General features: G+C 42.1%; 2 protein-coding genes across 2 annotated transcripts; one reads left to right on the forward strand and one right to left on the reverse strand.

The window, feature by feature from the left end:
• On the forward strand, positions 1-11,248 carry LOC132592485 (tetratricopeptide repeat protein 22-like). Its single transcript, XM_060277467.1, has 4 exons — positions 1-45; positions 3,641-3,802; positions 4,554-4,706; positions 10,487-11,248. Exons 1-4 carry the CDS (start codon positions 1-3, stop codon positions 11,015-11,017), a joined length of 891 nt encoding a protein of 296 aa, XP_060133450.1. The 3' UTR covers positions 11,018-11,248.
• Positions 11,105-22,556, reverse strand: LOC132592486 (lanosterol synthase-like). Its single transcript, XM_060277468.1, has 9 exons — positions 22,530-22,556; positions 22,236-22,385; positions 21,118-21,214; positions 19,347-19,452; positions 18,406-18,471; positions 16,213-16,293; positions 15,703-15,873; positions 13,362-13,440; positions 11,105-12,505 (listed from the first exon to the last, which is right to left on the reverse strand). The coding sequence occupies exons 1-9, from the start codon at positions 22,554-22,556 to the stop codon at positions 12,326-12,328; spliced, it is 957 nt and encodes a 318-aa protein (XP_060133451.1). The 3' UTR covers positions 11,105-12,325.

The raw sequence follows: 22,556 nt of genomic DNA on the forward strand, positions 1-22,556 counted from the left end.
ATGAATTCTGCTACCCTTGTTCATCACCATGAAGCTGACACACAGGTACAAGTCATGGCAGGACACTCACCTTTCTAGCACAGTGCTGCATCAGAGCTTCAGGTTCTTTTGAAAATGTAACTTCATCATCACAGAGGAAGGTTGGAGGAACTCAGCTGTAATCACCTCATTATTCTGCACTCGAAAATAATATGTTTAGAATTCTACCCCTCTAGTTACTCATTTTTTTGGTTGGTCATGTCATGTTTTATGATATATGTGTAGAATTTTCATAACAAGGGGGGGGAAATCTTTTCAAAAAAGAAGGTTGGAGGAACATGAGCAGGTTGGAGGACTGGAAACAGCTATGGTCACTGGTGGAGGTGGGGCTTGTTTTGATATCCTCCCAGATGGGAGGAGCATGCTGTCACAGGGGAGGGGTAAATTTAAACAAGGCTTCTGTAACTGGGTGCAACCTTGATCATTTTTTAAAAAAAATAAATCTAAGATGCTTTAGACATGTGGCTTTAAGAAAGATCCAGACATAACCAAGGATGAGGCCAATTCAAATATTTTATTTTGAATGTTCAAACCTATTAGAGAAGTGGTTGCAGTGCTCACAAACACGTCCCTGAACAGCCTGGGCTCAAATCACAAACCCTCTGCACCAATTTCTAACACTATCCAGTTTTCTGATTAGATGCTTTTACAATATTCTGGACTACTTGGCTCAAGCTGAACAAACAAAGGTGCAACCTTTTGCTCACCCAGTTTATCATCCCCTCCAGCAACAGACAACAGGGAAAATACAGGTGGCTGAACTGGAGCACAGTTTGTCAAAGCAAAATGTTTGCGCTGAGGGGCAGGGCTATATTTATGTTTAAACTACAACTGTGCAGAGTCCAAACTTCTTAAGACATTAGAGAAAGCAGCAGTGGGGTGGGGGGGCACACATCAAACTAACCATACTAGTAACTACAAAAATGTTTTAGAAAATAATTGCCACCTTGAGTCACATAAAAATGTTGCTATTCTACCTGTTTTGCTCAGAGCTTCTTGTAGCTAGAACCTGTTTCCTGTTACTCATGGCTGCCCAATTAAATAAATCTTAGCTAATTAGTTTGAGTTGTTTATTGACCAACCAACCAACCAACCAACCAATATTCAATTGAATGTGAGTCAATGTGCATATATCAGCATATATACAGACACACAGAGAGACAAGAAAAAGAATATGTTTTCTGGATTGTGCTCCTTGGAATTAGTTGCACTGATATCAGTAGGATTTACTTCTAGAAATGAAAGAATTGGTCAGTTTTGATTTCTCTTAGTTCCCCATTTCCCCAGTCTTAAGTTCATTTCATCACATTCCTGCATCAGTTTGTGAATTTCTTGTCACTATTTAATGTGCATCTCGCCTAATAGGGACACAGGTGGTGCTGTGGGTTAAACCACAGAGCCTAGGGCTTGCTGATCAGAAGGTCAGCGGTTTGAATCCCCGTGACGGGGTGAGTTCCTGTTGCTCGGTCCCAGCTCCTGCCAACCTAGCAGTTCGAAAGCACGTCAAAGTGCAAGTAGATAAATAGGAACCGCTACAGCGGGAAGGTAAAGGGCGTTTCTGTGTGCTGCTCTGGTTCGCCAGAAGCGGCTTTGTCATGCTGGCCACATGACCTGGAAGCTGTACGCCGGCTCCCTCGGCCAATAATGCGAGATGAGCGCCACAACCCCAGAGTCGGTCACGACTGGACCTAATGGTCAGGGGTCCCTTTACCTTTACCTCCTAATATGCATTACATTATAATATTACATTATTACAAATATTACATTATTGACCATGGCAAGGACAGGAGTAGCTGCCAAAGTACTTGATTTAATGGAGCTACTGGTGTTCAGCATACTCCTGAAGGCACCTGAGGCCATCACCTTAGAGAAGCTAAGCAGGTGGCTGGTTGGGTGGCCACTGCTTGGGAACCACATGAATGCCACCTTGGATTCCAAAACCGAAGAAGGGTGGAAAATAAACAGAGGTAAAGGGCATTTCCATGTGCTGCTCTGGTTCGCCAGAAGCGGCTTTGTCATGCTGTCCACATGACCTGGAAGCTGTACCCTTTACCTTTATAAGAACAAGCTTTCCAAACCAGTTCCTTTGTCAGGCTAATGGCTTTGCCTGGCTAGTTAAGGACCATGATTTAGCCGCATAATCAAAGAAGTTGCTCTGTGCCATAAAACAAATGGTGAGATTTTTCCCATACAGCCCTCACCCAGCTGCAGGGCTGGATTAACCATTAAGCAACATGGGGGGGGGGGCACTACAGGATTTTTCCATTGATGGATTTTTAACATTAATACTGTAGTCACAAATTGCTCAGCTGAGCTTCCATTTTCTCAGCTGAGGTATAACAAAAATCCCAACAGAACAACTATGCAACAAGGCAGGTTGGGTGCCTTATTTCTACTAAGTTTAGAATCGGATGTGTTGCGTAAGGTTAGTTTTGAGGATCTGATCGGAGACTTTGCAATTAAAAAAAGTAGGAGAAAAGGTTGTCAAATATAAAGTGGAAGTATACAAAAATAAACATTGTTTTCTACCTTGCTATGGGTTTTGTTTCATTTTGAAAAATAAAATGTTATTTTACTTTTTATTATTGTTTATATTTTGAATTAGATACTGTATATATGGAGGCCCCAAAATCTTTTAAGTGCTCTTAGGGCCTCTAAATCGGGTCAGCAACCTTTTCCAGCCATGGGCTGGTCCACCGTCCCTCAGACCATGTGGTGGGCGGAACTATAATTTTTTTGGGGGGGTGAACTAATTCCTATGCCCCACAAATAACCCAGAAAATGCATTTTAAATAAAAGGACACATTCTACTCATGTAAAAACACCAGGCAGGCCCCACAAATAACCCAGAGATGCATTTTAAATAAAAGGACACATTCTACTCATGTAAAAACATGCTGATTCCCGGACCGTCTGTGGGCCGGATCGAGAAGGTGATTGGGCCGCATCTGGCCCCGGGGCTTTAGGTTGCCTACCCCTGCTCTAAATTATCTTAATCTGGCCTGCCCAACTGCTAGCAGAACAATAGCCAGAGTGGGTGGAGATGCAAAGCTGAAGCTAGAAGCTACAGAGAGAGGTGTATTTGCTCGTGTTGGATCCAAAGCTGTGGCCAGTGGAGAAGCAAGATCTGTTGGAGTGTTAATGCTGTGAGTGTTTCAAGTGGTGCTAATTATGATTAAGGATAATGCGGGTGTATTATAAAACAAAGATCCATTCTACTCAAGTCTCAGTTTTACCCTTGTGGAGAGGAGGATGGAGACAAAACTAGAATTAGTTGACTCTGGCTGTACCTATTGTGGCCTCCCTGTCTTTTCCAAAGGGTGCCAGCCACCACTTGCTAATGAGTAGATATATATAAGGCAGTGCTGTAAGTGACAGAAGGGAAGAGATGCCCTCCTTTGCTCATTTCCTTCTCATCCAGAGCAAGGTGCCATCTCAATTCATGTCCTCGCACACTTCAGTCTTTCCAAAGGGCATAATGTACAATGGTGGCCAAGCTGAATGTTGACACATAAATTTCTCCTTTCATTGCCCATCGTTCAACAGAGTAAGGAGAAGTTCACTAATGGAACAATGTATTGTGTATTTGTTTGTTTTTAAGGCAATAGCGATAGCTAGAGAACACCCACTTGTTCTGAACCGCCTAGCAAAAATCTTCCACTTCCTTGGCAAGCAAGAGATGGCAATGGCAGTCTGCAACATGGCCTTAGATGTGCTGCCAGATCCAGTACTTAACTGGCAGGCATATTGCATGCGCGCCAAGGTATGGAATTCTCCTTTAAAAACAAGGAGTTTGTCTGTCAGCATTGTGCTTCCTGAAAAGCCATTAATGCAGCTGCCTTTCTGGTCAGCATCAATTATTTTGGTTTAACTGCATAAACAAAAAGTCTCTTCTTGTAACTTCTCCTAATGAGGGCACTGCTTAAATTCCAGTGCTACCAACTCTGTTAGAACATATGAACCTGCCTTGGTCCATCTAGCTTAGTAATATCTGTGTCTATTTGATATAAGCTGTTTATTTTAAAGTTATTGTGACTTTTTTTGTATTGGATCTGATTGTTATTAAGTGTGCAATCTTTGTTGTCCATTTTGTTACTTCTTCAGCTTCTAAACCACCTTGTGTGTAGTAATAGAGAAAGGTGGTATACAAATTGAAAGTGAAATGAAGGGCAGTATCTGGCAGAGGCAGTAATTTACTGATTTAGACTCTGAAATTAATGGGCTTATGGGAGGGGGCTTTAGATGGCCATACACATTACTTCACTTACTTCCATATGTGGTGAGTCAGCCTTGCTGTGTCTGAGGCCTCCTCTTCTCATTCTGAGTAATGGGGGGGTCCCACACTTCAGCCCCAAAGTCCTGCCTGTCCTTGATGGTACCTCCAGGTCTTTCCAAGCTCTGACCACTGAGACCCTTTTAACAAGAGAAGTTGGGGAATAAAGAACAGTCATACAAACTAATGTGCAAGGAGGGGAGGGCAGAGTCAAATTGGTTTAACAGCTCTTTGTTTTTAGATGCTGCTTAAACTATATTTGTGTGATTTGGATCGTGTGAAGGTGGGCCTGGGAGGAATGCCAGACCAGAGAAACCTCTCTTATGCCAAAGCTGATCTCGAGAATGTCATGAAGGTGCATCCATGTCTGAAGACTTACCTTGACCTAGGCCAGGTGAGTGAAAGCAACCACCTTGTCCAGACATAGTCATTGTCTTCACTTTATTTTATCTGTATGATAATAAAAGTGTTGTTGCTTATTCAGGCTTTTAACAGGACTAAGGCTGCAATCTTAATTTCAGTAACTTGGAAGCGAGCCCCATTTGAATCCAATAGGGTTTATTTTTGAGTAAACATTGTTAGGATTGCACTTTTTACTGAAGGCATAATATATCCAATCTTTGTTTTGCTAGAATATGGTAACCTTGGTTCCTTTTCCGTTTTGAGTTCAGTCCATTCGAGTTCCATGACAGAATCCTCAACGACATCTTAAATTGCAGCAGCTGCGCCTTCTCCTAAGTAAGAATCGGAGTCTAGCTCGATTGGGGCGTTTAGTTGTCCTGGAGTTGAAGTTAGCAGTCCTGGTCGTAGTAGCTCTCTCTCGTATTTCTGGAGGAATTCCTTCTTCTGCTCCACTGACTTGATTTTAAACTTCTTCTGTTGGAATTGGAAATTTAAGCCTTCCAGGAAATCCCACTTGTGATTCATTCCTTTCCGTTTCAAGATGGTTACCAGGTCAGAATATTGGGATCTCAGGTCCAGAAAGAATTTTGGCAAATCTTTAAAAAGGATGATCCGTGTTCCTTGAACCTTCAAGGTCTTCTCGTAATGTAGACTCAGGATTCTATCTCTTTGTTCTTTGGTTTGGAATGATATCATACAATCACTAACAAAATTTTTGTCTTTCTTTGGTCTTGCTCCAAACCTGAATGCTTTGATGATCTGTGATTCCAATTTTTCCTTCGATAGTTCCCAAGCTTTCACATGTCACAAGAGCCCATTGAAGAATTTTGCAAAATAAGAAATTGGGTCAAGAATTCATCTCTTCAGATGAAGTTAAGAAGTGAGGAGTGGTGCTCTATGCTAAAGAGAAATTAAGTCCCAAATTAATATTTAAAGATGAAAAGGGAAGATATGTTGCAGTTGAAATAACATCGCAAGGCGAAAAAATCTTAATTCTGGGAATTTATGCACCAAATGAAGGAAAATCTGACTTTTTAAAAAAGTTACATGAAAAACTCTTGGACTATTTGGATTACAAACTATGCTTGTTGGGAGACTTGAATGGAGTGGTCTCTACATTAATGGATAGATCGCAAAGACAGATGTGTACCAATGAAGGAAGACTGCCAAAGTCTTTCTTCGAATTGACAGAGAATTTCGACCTGATCGACACCTGGAGATTGAAAAATCCATTGGAAAAAGACCAAACTTTTTTTTCAAATGCTAAAAAATCTTGGAGTCGTCTCAACTATATTTGGATTACAAGAGAGTTGGGACCAAGGATAAATAACATGGAAATATGCCCAAGAACTTGCTCCGACCACAATGCGGTACTATTGGACTCAAAAACATCTCTACAGGGTACTTACAGATGGAGAATGAATGATGCTTTATTAAGAAATGAGAAAATAGTGGAGAAAGCCCAAAAAACATTGAAAGACTACTTCGATATAAATCTGAGGACAACAATTGACAAAAAATGGTATGGGATGCCAGTAAAGCTGTGATGAGAGGATTTTTGATCCAACGAAATGCAATTAGGAAAAAAGAAAGCAATGCAAGAAAAGAAAGGATTTTAAACCAAATGAAAGAAAAGGAAAAGAGATTAAGAAGAAACCCTAAGAATTGATGAATCAAGAAATTGAATCAAAAATTAAATGGATGAAACAAAAATCATTTGAATCAGCAAATAAATGTGGAAAACTACTGGCATGGCAATTGAAAAGAAGGCAGAAGTTGAATACCATCACAAATCTGGTGCAAGAAGGAAAACATCTGGAGCACCCGACAGAGATTCGAAAAATATTTTAAACAATTGTATAAACAAGAAAAGCAAGATAAAGATGAGGTAGAGCAATTCCTGGACAAACATGGACTGCATAAAATCCCAGAAGAAAAGAAATCCCTACTTTCGCAACAGATTTCAACACAAGAGGTGGAACAAGCAATACAACAAATGCAACTGGGTAAGACTCCAGGACCGGACGGACTCACTGCTACATATTATAAAACAATGAATGACTGGCTAGTCCAACCACTGAAAGAACTGTGTAATGAGATTTTGAGTGTAGGAGAGGCCCCCGAGTCTTGGAAAGAGGCCTATATCACGCTGATACCTAAACCGGATACGGATAGAACGCAAGTGAAGAATTATCGCCCAATCTCCTTACTTAATGTGGATTACAAAATATTTGCTAATAATTAGCTTCCAGATTGAAAAAGGTTTTAAAAGACTTTATTTACCATGACCAAGCTAGATTCCTGCCGGGAAGACATATGAAGGACAATATTAGGAATGTCGTGGATATTTTGGAGATGTTGGAGCAGAAAATAAACAAAAAAGCCATTTTGATGTTTATAGACGCAGAGAAGGCCTTTGACAATATTTCTTGGCTATTTTTTAAAAAGGAACCTAGAAAAGATGGGGATGGGCCAAAATTTTTTGAATGGAGTAAATGCGATCTATTCCGAACAAAAAGCTAAGATAATTGTAAATAATATGGTTTCAGAAGAGATTAGAATTGAGAAAGGTACAAGACAAGGGTGCCCCCTCTCGCCCCTACTCTTTATATCGGTTCTGGAAGTTCTACTCAATAGGATTAGGAAAGACCAGGAAATAAAAGGTGTGACTGTAGGGAAGAAACAATATAAACTTAAATCCTTTGCAGATGACCTTGTTTTGACTTGCAAGACCCAGAGTCCAGTGTTCAAAGGGCTCTGGACGTAATTCAAGAGTTCGGAAGGGTAGCAGGTTTTAAACTGAATAAATTAAAAACCAAAGTATTAGATAAAAACTTGAATACCGAGGAAAGAGAAAAATTACAAGAAGCAACTGGTTTATCTTTTGTTAAGAAAGTGAAGTACCTTGGTGTCAATATGACTTCTAAGAATTTGAACCTGTTTAAAGATAATTATGTTAAATTATGGAATGAAGTCAAGAATGACTTAGAAACCTGGACTAAATTGAAATTGTCTCTGTTGGGACGTATAGCTACTGTTAAGATGAATGTTTTGCCAAAAATGTTGTTTATGTTTCAAGCTTTGCCAATAATTGAAAAGTTGGACAGTTTTAAAGAATGGCAAAAGGTGCTATCAAAATTCATACAGCAAGGGAAGAAGCCAAGAATTAAATATAAGATACTTACGGATGATAAACAAAGAGGAGGCTTTTCCCTGCCTGATTTTAAAATCTATTATGAAGCAGCGGCCTTTTGCTGGTTGAAAGATTGGTTTATGTTGGAAAATACAGACATTTTAGATTTAGAAGGGTATGATAATGTTTACGGTTGGCATGCATATGTGTGGTATGACAAAGTAAAGGCCCACAGAGGCTTTAAAAACCATATAATTAGAAAATCATTGTATAATGTTTGGTCCAGGTACAAAGACCTGTTAGAAAGGAAAACACCTAAATGGATTTCACCTTTGGAGGCCAAGGTTCGTAAAAGGTTAAACATGGAAACCAGTTGGCCAAAATATAGGGATTTGCTAACGGAAGAAGGAGACCAATTTAAGTTAAAGACATATGAGGAGTTGAAATGTAAATTAGATGATTGGCTCCAATATCACCAGATAAATGAAGTTTTTAAAATGGATAGATTACTTGGTTTTCAAACAGAGAGGTCAAAGTTGGAAACAGAATTGTTAGAACCTTAGACGAAAATACTTTCCAGGATGTATAAATTGCTGCTGGAGTGGCATACAAAAGATGAACAAACAAAAAATGCTATGATCTTGTGGGCAAAAGATGTTGGTCATAACATCATGATGGAAGAATGGGAAAAACTGTGGAAAGAGAATATTAAGTTTACTGTGTGTAGTCTTTTAAGAGAAAACATAATGAAAATGATGTATAGGTGGTATCTTACACCAGTAAAGTTAGCAAAGATTTACCATAACCATGAGAGTAAATGTTGGAGATGTAAGAAAGAAGAAGGTTCATTTTACCACATGTGGTGGACATGTCCACTAGTAAGTGACTTCTGGAACAAGATTTATAATGAACTTAAGAAAGTGTTGAAAAACACATTTGTTAAGAAACCAGAAGCATTTCTAGTGGGCATTGTCGGGAAGGAGATTCCAAAGAAAAATGTATCTTTTTTTCTGTATGCTACAACGGCAGCTAGACTTTTGATTGCTAAGAACTGGAAACTACAAACACTACCAACAATTGATGACTGGCAGATGAAGATGATGGAATTCATGGAGCTGGCAGAGATGACCGGAAGAATCCGCAACCAAGGAGAGGAAGCGATGGAGGAAGATTGGAAAGATTTTAAATTGCATTTTTAAAAATATGTTAAAGTAATGTATTAGATCAGAAATCAAGTTGTAAACAAACTGGAATTTGTGAATATGATATTTTAGAGGAAGAAAATGAGTCTTTATAAAGTGAATAATCTGATATAGAATTTGCTAAATAGAAACGTATCTAAGAACCAATGGGAGGGGAACCCGAGGAGGTCCCAATATACATTGTGATATGATATAAGATTTGGTGTTTTATATGTAGTAGTTCTTTCTTTGTCTTTGTTTTTCCTTTATGCTTTTGTTTTTATTGTTTTGTATTGCTTTATCTTTTGGAAAATTTAATAAAATATTATTTAAAAAAGGATTGCACTTTTTAATTATTTAATTCTAGAGTGTTGATTCTAGAGAGATTTCAGAAATGTAATCAGAATGTAATGAGAGTGTATCCATTTTTAACCAAGAGTAACATATGGGGAAGTTCCTGTGTGTGCATGGATCTCTGAAGGGATGAGCAATATTCTGAACTTTCAGCCCAACTTTCTGCTCTGGTTCTATTTGGAGTGACTCACCCATAAGCCAGGTGCTTGGGAGGAAGCCTTGTTGAAGTGGCTATAGTTTGTGAACCTTTTGTTCCCTTCTCTAATATAATACATTAATTTAATAGAAAGCTCCTGCCTAGCAGCCTACTTAACCAACTCAAGGTGCCAATGGTGTTGACCTATGTAAAGCCCTGAAGTTGCCCTGGAATAGCTTTGTCTCTGTGGGGTGCTCTCTCTCTCTCTCTCTCTCTCTCTCTCTCGCTCTCGCTCTCGCTCTCGCTCTCGCTCTCTCAATAGAAACTTGCCCATTCTGAGGAAATGCTTTGAGATAAAAAATGAAGAGCTGAATGCCACTGAGGTCCTGTTTTAGTTTCTTTAATAATTTATCATAGACTGTTACTATGAAGCCCTTCCCAGAGGCCAACACACAGCCTCACTCTACAAACTTTTAAGAAAGGGAGGGAAAACATATGGCCCTCCAGATGTTGCTGGACTACAACTCCCATCATGCCTCATCATTGGCCATTGCTGGCAGGAAATGCAGTCCAACAACTACAGGAGTGCCACAGGTCACACACACCCCCTGTGCTTTAAGAGAAAGTACAAGATCAGACATCCCCAAACTCGGCCCTCCAGCTTTTTTGGGACTACAATTCCCACCATCCCTGACCACTGGTCCTGTTAGCTAGGGATGATGGGAGTTGTAGTCCCAAAACAGCTGGAAGGCCTGAGTTTGGGGATGCCTGTACAAGATATTCAAGAAAGTTTTTTATGATTCATTGCCATTATATTAAAATTTTATTTTCTGGCAGATATTCAACAATGAACATTTATAGATTTGTTTTCTGGAAGCTGGAAGCCATCTTTGTTCTTTTGACATGTTTTTTTAAATAAATACTGAGTGTTCCTCCTTTCCCTCCCTGCCCATCCACTGCTCTTCTAGGTATGTTACTACATGGGAGTAGATGCCATGCAGGAACTTTTACTTGTAGATGAAAATGCTGTGAACAATGCCCTCGTGTTCTTTGCTAAAGCCATGGAATTAGAGCTGGGGAATGTTTTGCCTGAAATCCAGCTGCTGAGGGGCAAATGCCTTCGGATAAAAAATGAAGACCTGAATGCCATGGAATGCTTCAAGCAGGCAATAGAGCTGGATGATGTGGGTTCTGTTTACACAGAGAGCTTCCGTTGCTTAATGGAAATGCTGCTTGCCTTGTTCAGTCAGAAGAGGATAAATACAGAGATGCTGATGAAGGAAGTAGAGTTGTGGGTGAAAAAGGCGGAGGAGAAATATCCCAAACAGCGAGTGCAGCAGGAGCTTAGGCTGGTGTGTCACCACTACACCGCTGAGGTGCTTGAGCTCTCCAAAGCCATGGTGGCCAGAGGGAAGACTGAGCTGGTGAAAATGCTCTTTGAGACCATGAAGTGTGACTTTAACAAAGGTAGACGGAATGAACGCTCACTCTCCTTCTGAATGGGTGGTTTGATTCAGCCACTTGGCATAGCAAAAGGTTTAGCTCTCCCCATAGTTTGTGGAAAGAATTATGAAAAGCTATATAATAAAATGTGATGCTTTCTAGAGCACCCACCAAGTATTAGTCTCCATATACATGGAGGAGTCGAGGTATGTGTGCTCATATTAAAAAATGAGTGTGCTTACTTTTTTCCAAAGCAAAACATTAAACAAGCACAAAACGTTTACACTATGCATAGCACACAGAAGCAGGTCAACAGGAGATAAAATACACCTTACCTGCTTCTCAGTAATAAATGAAGGCTAAAACTCTGATAACATTTTACATGTATCATTTCTCAACCCTCAAAACTTAATGTGAGCAGATATTGATACTTTTGTCCTTGCTTTGGATATAGACATTCATTTAACTTAATTGTAGCAACCTAGGGATGTGCTCTTCCCTTTGGAAGAAAACCACCACCATCACCCCGTATGTTTCACTTAATGAAAAAGAGATATAATAGCAGAAGTTTATTTAGAATTTTTTTTTAAAAAAAACAAGTTAAGAATATGTATGTACCTGTTTGGTTTTGTCTGTTGAAAATATAGAATGAAAACCTCCAAATTCACAATTTTTTTGTGGTTAGGTATGTTTTACATTTTCTGCACCTTCCTTTGAATCAATGGTTATCTTCACTTATCATGTGGGCTTCTTGCTAGGCCACATATTGAACTCATAGAATGGATTAATTCTGAATGGATTGTGGGGGTCACATTTCCAGAGCAAATCATTAAAATCACCAGATAAGTTTACAGTACAGTCATATTCAGAATGACATATTCAGTAACTTATTTACTGATCTTATCAAGTATGCAACCCGTGGGTACCAACTCCCTGAGGCCCCGCGTGGCTGAGCACCTACAAAATACCCCATGAAGAGGACGGGCACCCAAACATTTCAGTGCCCAGGCCATAGTGCTGCTATTCTGAGATGTACTCACTGCATTTAAATAATGAATTTCTTGCGGGACTCTCCGAATAGCCAACACCTGTTGATTCATGCTTGGACATTAGGTCATGTGATAGTTTAAGCTATTCCTGGCCAACAAGACATGTTGTTGAAATCAGTTAGCCTGGCAAGGAAAAGATAGTATCTCAATTGTCAATACGCCCTTCATTCTGATCTTATAGGGATGTTTCAAGTGATCTAATGTGGCATTATAATAAAAGAAAAACAGCACATGCTACACAGCAAATATCAACCAAGAGAGAACTGGGTGACGTTGAGAAGGAGGAAACCCTCAGGGATGACAGTGCACCTGTGCTCAGCACCCTCCATTCTGACGCTGCTCTGAATGCACAGATCCATTCTTCAGGAGTTCTTTAGCGACAGGGCTGCTGGGATATAGCCGGGTAAAGCGGGCAAGTGCAAAGATAGGGAAGATGATTCGGTAGGCATTGTAATGCAGAGTACCAGATTTGTAGAATGCTGTAGCGATGTCACCCTGAGGAGAGGCAAGAGAGAAATTCCTGAACAACCTACATGCAGTCTTCTGCCCTGACTTCATGGTGATTAAATTCCATTTGAGAACCCAGTTGTATGATCACTGTAACCTCTTTTAAGAGCAACTGTCACATACAGTACCACCGAGCTTTTGTTTGGCAAACAAGACTCTGGAAGCAGGAAGCAGAGACCAGAGCCAATTAAAATGCAGGAAAGGCGACCAAAGAGATTGTGGCATCTCAGGCTGAATATCAAAATGGTTCCATGATTAAAAAAATAAAATAATCAACTGGCCGTCTACAGCTTTTGAAGGGCACCCCTCTGACCTGCCACATGTATGTAACAGTAGGGCCAGCTGTGCCCTGTGCTCTGATACCACACACACTCAATCCCAATGGCACATTTCAATGCCACAGCAGTAACAGGTAGCTGCACTTGGGTGCCTAAGGCAACAGAATACTTCCCACAGGAACATCAGAGTGTCCAATTGAGGGCGAGTATGGGAAGCACTTGTAAGAGCTCACCTGCCAATGCCACACAGGTGTCCATGTGTGCCCACAATACATTGCAGCCATCTATGAGAAGCATCTTTATGACCGCAATGATGCCCATGAGAGTACACACTGATCTGGGTCATTCTGTAAGTGAGGGGTGGATAACCTTCGATCCTCCAAATATTGCTGACCCCCCACACTCTGAGGACTTGTTGGGAAATGCTCTGCGTTCATTCATTCATTTTATGTATATTTGGAGGACATGATCAGTTCCATAGGTGGCTGAAATACACTGTTCCTGTCAACCTTGAAATTATATTGCTATGAGGATATTTGATTAAGAAATTAAAAGTTGTAACACACCTGAGGCCACTCCCCAATCGATGTCTGTCTGTCAATCAAAACTTGTATTCCTCTTTCCAGAACCCGAACATCAGGATATCTGCAAAGCCACAAGAATACTGGTCATTCCGTTCTGTTATCAGCACCCAGTTGAGGGCTGGTGGCTGGAGCGAGGGGAAAGCCTGTCAGTTTTCTTCTGGGGAGAAGCTTATATGACCACAATTTCTTTTTAAAAGAAAGAAAAAAAACCCTCATGGGTTCACAGAAACTCAATAGGTCCCCCTAGTGGAAAAACCTGTAAGTACACGAGTTTTTCACACAAGTTCTGAAAAGTGAAGAAGCTAAATAAATGAAATTGTGAGGCCTCCACCTCTGCCCTTAAGATGGCATTAACTGCATCTTTTGTTTGGCATTATTTCAATTGTTTGGACTAAGAAGCACCTGGGAACATCTACATACCAAGCTGCAGGAAAATTCAGTTCTCTGCAAGTTTACAAAAGACAGCTGTGGCGAATGTGAAACTGTTATGTTATGTTTTTTGTTTCGCAACCAACCTATCGAAGGGTTAACCCAGACTCCTGGTTAACTGGCAGCAACATTCCATGGGAGGCGTGGCCTGCATGGGGTTTAAAATGGAAAGGGGAACTGTTATGTCAGTTGGCGGTTGGGGTTTTTTTGTGTGGGAGCTTGGGTGGTTGTGGAGAAGGGAGAATTAGAGTAGATGAAGTAGTGGATAGGTATTCTGTTATTTGATTACCAAGAACATTACCTGTGAAATTAAGTTTATACCAATGTTACCAGAAAGCAACCATTAAGATTCAAGCCAATAAATATTCATCTTTAAAGTGTCACATTAGTAATCGTCTATTTCATTTTCCCAGTAGTGATGTATGGAAGTGAGAGCTGGACCATAAAGAAGGCTGATCGTCGAAGAATTGATGCTTTTGAATTATGGTGCTGGAGGAGACTCTTGAGAGTCCCATGGACTGCTAGAAGATCAAACCTATCCATTCTTAAGGAAATCAGCCCTGAGTGCTCCCTGGAAGGACAGATCGTGAAGCTGAGGCTCCAATACTTTGGCCACCTCATGAGAAGAGAAGAATCCTTGGAAAAGACCCTGATGTTGGGAAAGATTGAGGGCACTAGGAGAAGGGGACGACAGAGGACAAGATGGTTGGACAGTGTTCTCGAAGCTACGAACATGAGTTTGACCAAACTGCGGGAGGCAGTGCAAGACAGGAGTGCCTGGCGTGCTATGGTCCATGGGGTCACGAAGAGTCGGACACGACTAAACGACTAAACAACAACAACATTTCATTTTCCAGCTAAGGTACCCAGGAACCCAGGTGGTGGGGAACTCTTTTAAACTGTCAAAACTGCCTTTTAGAGGAGAAAGGTTAGTTTGTGGCTGAGAGTGCACCAAGAAAGGGGGGGGCTAAAGGAGGAGACAGGTTCTGAGTGATAATAAAGTTACCTCAGGAAGGAGGCTAGCTTTACAGTAAGGGAGGTTCTAGTGAAGGGAAACCCTTATCTGAGCGCACATAGGAACAGTCTTATTTATAGCCCCAAGTCTATATAGGTACCTGGTCACGTTTAGGCTGGAAGAGGACTCTCTTTTATTTTTGAAAACCCACAAGTGCTAGAGGGGTTAAAGAAAGGCTAGAGGGATGTGGGAAGTTTGATTTACCTCAGAAATCCCTGCTAGTGCTTTTAATAATTGAGAGGTCAGAGTTATAAGACGGAAAGTGAGAAGGACTTTCGTCGCAACAGCTATGCGGCATGAGGGACACGATGTGTGAGAGGGAAGTCTGTGGCCTGTTTTTCCATGGGTTTTCAAAGGCGTCATGGCACCCAATGAAAATAAGCACAACCAAAGATACTTCCAGAAAGAGGCACCTCTTGTGATGGAGGATTAGGCTGCATACACACCATAGGTTTAGAGCAAATCACTTCCTGCAAAGAATCCTGGGAACTGCAGCTCTGTGAAGGATAAAGTACAGTTCCCAGGATTCTCTAGGGAAAGTCATGTGCTTTAAAGGTACACAGCTTACTGCTTTTGGGTGCTGGTAGCTCCATTTCCCATGACTAGCCTGCTTTGGCTAACAGGCCCAGAAGAAATTTATGCGAGTGATGCAGTGCACTCATAGTGTATGGATAATGTTTTTGGTTTTTTTGTGTGAAAAAGTCTTTGGAGGAAATGGACTTGGGGCAGATCAGCCCCCTCTCGCCAAAGCCCCATGAACTTAGAAGCATGGTTCTTTAGCACACCTTAATTGGTTTGTCTAACTGCTGCAGAAACCACTTGGCCAAAAGCAGACAGAAGCCTTTTCTAAGGTAGGTAACTGCCAGCTTCTGTGCTTACCTAACAGCCATTAGCCCCAACAGAGCCCAAGAGGTTTGGTGGATCTGGGATACGGTGTGCTGAATATATTTGCGAAACCTGTAGGATTCAAATTCCTCTCCCCAGCCACCGTCTTCCATTTGCTTGGAGACTAAGAATTCACAGGCTTTGGTCACTTCCTTGCATGCCTCCCTAGAAAACATGAGAGGAGAAAGAAGGGGAAAAACAGCCCATGAGATGCCTCATTGGGTTTTGTTCCACTGTTGGCCTTGACTGCACCCCCCCCCCCAAAATTGTGCACACTTACCTGCAGGTAAGACCCACTAAGTTCAGTTGGATTTACTTCTGAGTAAGCATGCATAGGGGCTGGAGCTGTCAATATTATATGCACATGACTCCCCCGAATTTGATATTTTGGGTGGAGGAGCCTTACGATCTTTCCACTTCACCACCCTGAAGCTAAGCTCCATCAAGGGCTCCCAGCAGAGCAACATTCATACTAATCTTCTATCCGAAAGGCTGCTTACTCACCCACCACGGTAGATGAATCCCATACATGCAAATGCCTCGAGTCCAAACCAGGTGCCATATGTGAAGCATACGCCCCATCGCCTGTCAGGGAGGGGAAAACCCATCAGCCGCTGAATGAATGATACAGAGACAAATGACAGACTACAACCTTTGAGCATGCCCTTCCATTCACTGTTTCATAGAATCAGAGTTGGAAGGGACCATGAGGGTCATCTAGTCCAACCCCCTTGCAATGCGGGAATCTTTTGAGTCTCATGTTCCTAGTCAAAGTCAGAATCTCTTATAACTTTTTATTTTATTTTTTTCTTGTTGTACATTTAACTAGATCTAATTTATATAACCAGTTATTTTACTTCAATCAATAACCTTTATTAGGCATCAGTTGTTTTTTCTTCTTCTTGTACATTTAACTAGATCTAATTTATATAACCAGTTATTTTACTTACTGGTTGTAGATCTAAGGGTGTGAATTTTCATGACGATTCATGAAGGGATCGGTATGGGATCAGTACACAATGTTACTGACAAAAGGATCCCCATCCCTCCCCCCCATTTTAAAACACCAGCATGTTTTCCCTCTAAGCCTAATGATAATGTGAAGGTTTGTGCAACTACCTTATGCAGACACATCATTAGAACACTGCTCATCTGAATGGTCACAAAATCCTGCCTCAGAACAGACATAGATTTACTGTTGCCGCTGATGCCTAGATATTGGTACTACATTTTAGGCTGCTGGTTTCAAATCACTCCTCAGACAGGCTAACATCAGTTATTTGTTGTGAAGAAGACCTCTAACTGCCAACTTAGCTGTCACATGCTGAATTTGCCCATTTCATGCATCAGGGTTAAGTCTGATCCGGCTCGCATTGTTCATTTAGGATCTCATTACCTCAAAAAAGAGGCTGCATACTCATCTTTTCTTTCCAGTGCATAGAGTTAGGCTGTAGCGCACCCCTCCACAGTGGGAAGGCAATTCCGTGCATTCATGAGAAACCCCATTCCTTGCTTGTGTTTTACCCTCCATCCCAAAATAGTTTCATATTTGTAGAACATATCAAAAGAGCAAGCTGCCACCAGTGCCAATGCAGATAAACAGGACTGTGCCTGAGTAAAGGGTCACCTCAAGACACAGGTCAACCAAACTGAGACACACACACACACACACACACACACACACACACACAAACACACACCCGGCCTGAATCTATGCCTTCTGGACAGAATCTTCTACCAAAACCCCTTTACCGGGGTTCCCTTCATCCCGCCAGATGAAGGTGGTGATGCACCATTTCACCCCCTAAGAAACAGACCAGACATCCCCAAACTTCGGCCCTCCCGATGTTTTGGACTACAATTCCCATCATCCCTGACCACTGGTCCTGTTAGCTAGGGATCATGGGAGATGTAGGCCAAAAACCTGGAGGGCCGCAGTTTGGGGATGCCTGAAATAGACCCCAAATTCATCCCATGCCTTAGCCACTGAAAGTTGTGACAATTGCTATGAGAAGACAAAACCACCAAATGGGCCCAATTTGCCTGCATGCAAATTCCTTCCTGGCCCTGAAAACGGTGACCGATTATCTCCTCAGCAAGGTCCTCCATACACATTGCCCACTTACCTCAAAGGCAATGCCAATTTTTAGGGTGGGCAGGATGATCAGCTGCCAACTATGTTGCTGGCTCCCACTCCAGATGGCTTAAATACTCCAGCAGAGGACTGGAGTGAACCCTCAGTATCTCTCTCTGCTGCTGAAGCTCCACTATCAGGCCAATTTATATTTTAAAAATTGACAGGCTTTCCCATCATCCCCTCTGGTCAGTTGAGGAAAACAATTGGCCTGCCCCACCCAAGTCCCCCGAGGGGTTGCACTGGGCCACAATCATAGTCCGTATCAACATAGGACAGCTGACTGTCAACTACTGTACACTACAAGTGGTCAGCTGATCCACAGCACTTCCTCTACTACCGGTAGGATGACACACCAGCTGAAACAATGGAACAGCGTGTTGCATTAGCTAGTTCTCTCCTTTTTATCTGTCAAACTGTTGTGTAGGAAAGACATTCAAAAGGTGAAGGTTTCCACTGCTCAGTCAGCAAGTCATTCTTTCAGAACGCTATGTATGCATTCAGAAACTCCGCCAATCAGTGGCGCAGTCAAGTTCAGTGTGGGATATTTGTAAGCCACTCACCCTAACCAGGAGCCATCAGCTTTCTGCATTTTACGACAAAACTGCAAAGCCTTACTTAGAGTATCACTGGGAAGAAAAACAAAGGGGTCTTACATTTCAAGCTAAACAGCTTCTGGATGAGACAATAATTAAGGCAAGCTCCTTGTAACAATGGCATTCAGTAACCTAAAGAAGCCTTCCACTTTTTCAGAACTTGGACCCACCCAAAACATTCATTTTGTGGCCTACTTCTTAATGTTTTAACAACGTTTGTGTTGCTATTGTGACCCACCTTAGAGGAGGCTGTGATCCAGTAGTGGTTCCTACCAGCCTCCCAGGTGATGGCTACTGGTAATTAAGATCAAGAGTGTTCATCATCAGTCTTTGTTTAAACCACCAGCAGCAACTTTACATAAGTATCACTTCTATGTTGGAAATAACATGTATGCTGTAAGTTACATGTAAATATACATTTTCCAGAGGGGTAGCTGTGCTGGTTTGCTGCAGCAAAAACAACTAAGAGTCTTGTGCCACCTTAAAGCCTAACACATTTTATTGTGGCAAAAGTTTTTTATGGGCTGGAGTACCCTTCAGATGTACCGTGTGGTCATTAGTTGGCAGGTATTTAAGCGGATGGAGGTATATGTATATATTTTAAATAATGACTGGAGTTGCAATCAAATATCAAAAAAATACAGTCTTTGAACTCTTAACATGGAATAGTCTATTAGAATATAGAATTCAAGACTATAGAACAGGCATCCCCAAACTTCGGCCCTCCCGATGTTTTGGACTACAATTCCCATCATCCCTGACCACTGGTCCTCTTAGTTAGGGATCATGGGAGTTGTAGGCCAAAACATCTGGAGGGCCGCAGTTTGGGGATGCCTGCTATAGAAGATGAATATCATGATGTAACAATAAGCTTCTCAGCTTCTGAGGATCTCACCCCATACCTTTACCTGATTTCATCTTCCCGGTGATTTGGGAATCTTTCCCCAAAATGTTTCAATCCCTGCATTATGGATGAAGTGCATTCTGTATAGGTGTGGTCTATCATACAGTCAGCTGAAAAACAAAGTATTTTACTTCATGTTTCAAGATGGTTTACAGATTTATAAAATCCTTGAAAATATCCTTAAAAACGGAGCCAAAACCTAGCAGTTTAAACAGCAGGAAGAGGGGGGAAAATTATATAAAAACAACAGTCAAAATGTCAGCCCTTTGGCCACCAAAAGCTTATCAGGAAAACAGGCCATGCATTTTGTGCAGAGGACTATCAGCGAGAGCCTTCCTTGTCTAGATCAGGGGTGGCCAACCTGCATCCAGAGGGTCACATACAGACCTCAGCCTATTTTTAGAAGCACAGGAAGAGCCAGAAGGGAGATGAAGATGGTGGTGGAGGTGAAACAGATGGGGCGATGTGAGAGGAAATCCCTTTGCAAGCTAACAGTTGAGAACCCTGCAAGAATTATTGGTCTCTCCCCAAGCAGCCTGCTGGGCACGGATCAAAAAAGAGAGGGGAAGATAAGAGGGTGTGGCAAAAGGAGGGAGAGATGGCTCTGGCCACACTCACTGCTGACATGCAGTTCACAGCAGAATGCCCTCAAGGGAAAGTGTCCGCCCCCCCCCTGAAGGCTGTGAGGTTGTAGGGTCATCCTGGGAGAGGTGGCTTCTAAAATAAGCAAGACCCATGTGGTGTAGCTGAAAACCAATTAACTTGAACTAGGCCCATAGACTCATTAGCAGCCACTAAACACTACTTTGATGTTTAGATAAGTAGCTTGCTTCATCCACATAGGTTGAGTTCTGCAGGTCCATGCATAAAGTTAGGAACTCCCAGAACCAGCCTCCCCCCCCCAATTTTATGAATTTTGCTTCCTTCCTAAAGCCCAGTAAGCACTTGCCCATCTCTGAGAAGCTGCGTAAGCCCAAATTCAAAGCTGTGCATTTATTTATTTCTACCTAGCCACACAAAGCTGTGATTGTGTAAGTAAAATGAGAGTAAGACGTGAGTTACTGTGCATTATTGGCTCCCTCCTATCGTCTAGAGCAGGCATCCCAAACTGCGGCCCTCCAGATGTTTTGGCCTACAACTCCCATGATCCCTAGCTAACGGGACCAGTGGTCGGGGAAGATGGGAATTGTAGTCCAAAACATCTGGAGGGCCAAAGTTTGGGGATGCCTGGTCTGGAGGCATGCTGTGCCATTGTGAGCCAGTCACAGTTTGCAGACCACCTTCAAAGCCAGGGCCAATCTGCAAGGATTTGTAAAGAACCACAGGACACAAACAAGGGACTCTGGCAGCACAGCCTTGGTGCCTTGCTATCCTGCACCGCTTATCTTTATTGGGCTGCACTGCCACCCACATAATAGCCAAAGAATAACATGTGTGATGTGAGGAGACCATTGATTTCTAGCTAACTTTGTGTACCTGTTGTTCATTTGGGTTCCATGTTCAGAGCCACATGGACTGTCCGTATCATGTCATCTTTGTTCTGCCTATTTCAGAAACCAACCACCAGCCTTCCTTAGAACATCTCTCCTATCAGCACCTGCAGTGGACTCTGACAACGTGAACAATTGCCAAGGTCCTATGGCCAAAACAAACTGCCTTCAAACATGTGACTTCAGTTCATGGTCTCCAACCCCAAAACTATGAAATAGGCCTTGCTTTTAATGATGACCAGAATTCCCATTTAAGTTGTTCTGATATCAAGGCTGTGTTCTTACCATATAACTCTGTGCAGTTCATTATCTCCAGTAGCCTACTCCCTCGTCTGGTTTCATAAGAAGCAAAACCGCCATCAGAATTTCTCATGCTCAGAATCTGCAAAAAAGTACAAGTGGGATGGGGGAGGGGGAGAGGGTTTAAGAACAGGCATGGTGTTCCTTGTCCTACTTGCAGAGGCACATGGCTGGTCACTCCTGCCCAACCCCACAAGCCACTCCTGTGCCCCTTCCACACTTGCCTTTTCTATAAACTAAAAAAAGCCAAATGTTACGGAGCCCCTTGATCATTTTAGTTGCCCCTTTCTACCCAAGTGCTTTGATAACTGTATGGTTCATGTGGCCATTTTCTGTTTTTCAAGTCTGGATAGATTCCTGCTTTTTCAGGCTTTGCCACAAGCACCAAATGCAGTTCAGGCACCATTCCACCCGGCTACAATGCTGTGTAAAATCAGAGCCTGTGCTCTTGACAAACCAATTTCTTTATTTTAAGTGGAGCACAACAAAAGGAGAGTGGCTCTCTGTACATATATGTAGTCGTGCCAGTTGGCCCTCTCTCACCATATCAGGCCAATGGAGAACTCGGTGGATGGGGAGATTCTGTTGTTCTAGCAAACCCTAGAAAGTGCCCTTGCTCCTCACGACTATGATGAGGATTCCAGGACAAAATTTGCTAATTTGCACTATTTCTACCAAATGTGATTTATCTCCAAATTACCAGTGTAGGGAAAGAGATTAACTCATTATGTATTTGACTTCAAATTGATTACCGGAAGTAACGTGTAAGGATGCAATAGCTGCTTTCTAAAGAGCAAGATCAACAGTCCATCTGTTCTCAACCCTAACGCCCAGTGAGCTTTCGATCCAGCTTACTTGGAGAGATTGCTCTCAGTCCCACTACATTGCATCCCTTTACCTGAGCTTCAGGAACTCAAACTTTAAGACTGATCATCCTTCACAGAGGATAAAATGCTGCCATAGGGACACTTCTACCAATTCTCTTAGCCTACGGCCCCACAAAACTCAGCACTATTACAGAATGCTAGATGACTTCAGTCTTCCCACAATAGCTTCCTCCTGCCTGCTTTCCATTTTCTCTTCTGGGCTTTCCCCCTTCTCACCACGTTGACAGCATCAAAGAGGCGCTGAGGTGCCACATGATCTTCTATGAAGGGGCATTTTTCCTCCAGCAGCATCAGTGCCCTCATGGCCTCAGCAGTGCAGTCACTGACTATCCAGTCATTCTCTCGAGTGCTGAAGGGGAATCCACCCTGGAAATTGAAGTGAATACATTAGGACTCCTTTGGCAGCTGCCAGTGTAGAGGCATCTCCTCCCAAGCAATGCCCAAGAAAGCAATCAGGGAGTTGATGGGTGATCCATATTTCTTCTTCAGGATTCTAGACTAGATGGGCACTGGCCTAATGCAGCAGGCTCTTCTCAT

The sequence above is a fragment of the Zootoca vivipara genome, chromosome 7 (assembly GCF_963506605.1).
Source record: "Zootoca vivipara chromosome 7, rZooViv1.1, whole genome shotgun sequence".
Lineage (NCBI taxonomy): Eukaryota > Metazoa > Chordata > Lepidosauria > Squamata > Lacertidae > Zootoca > Zootoca vivipara.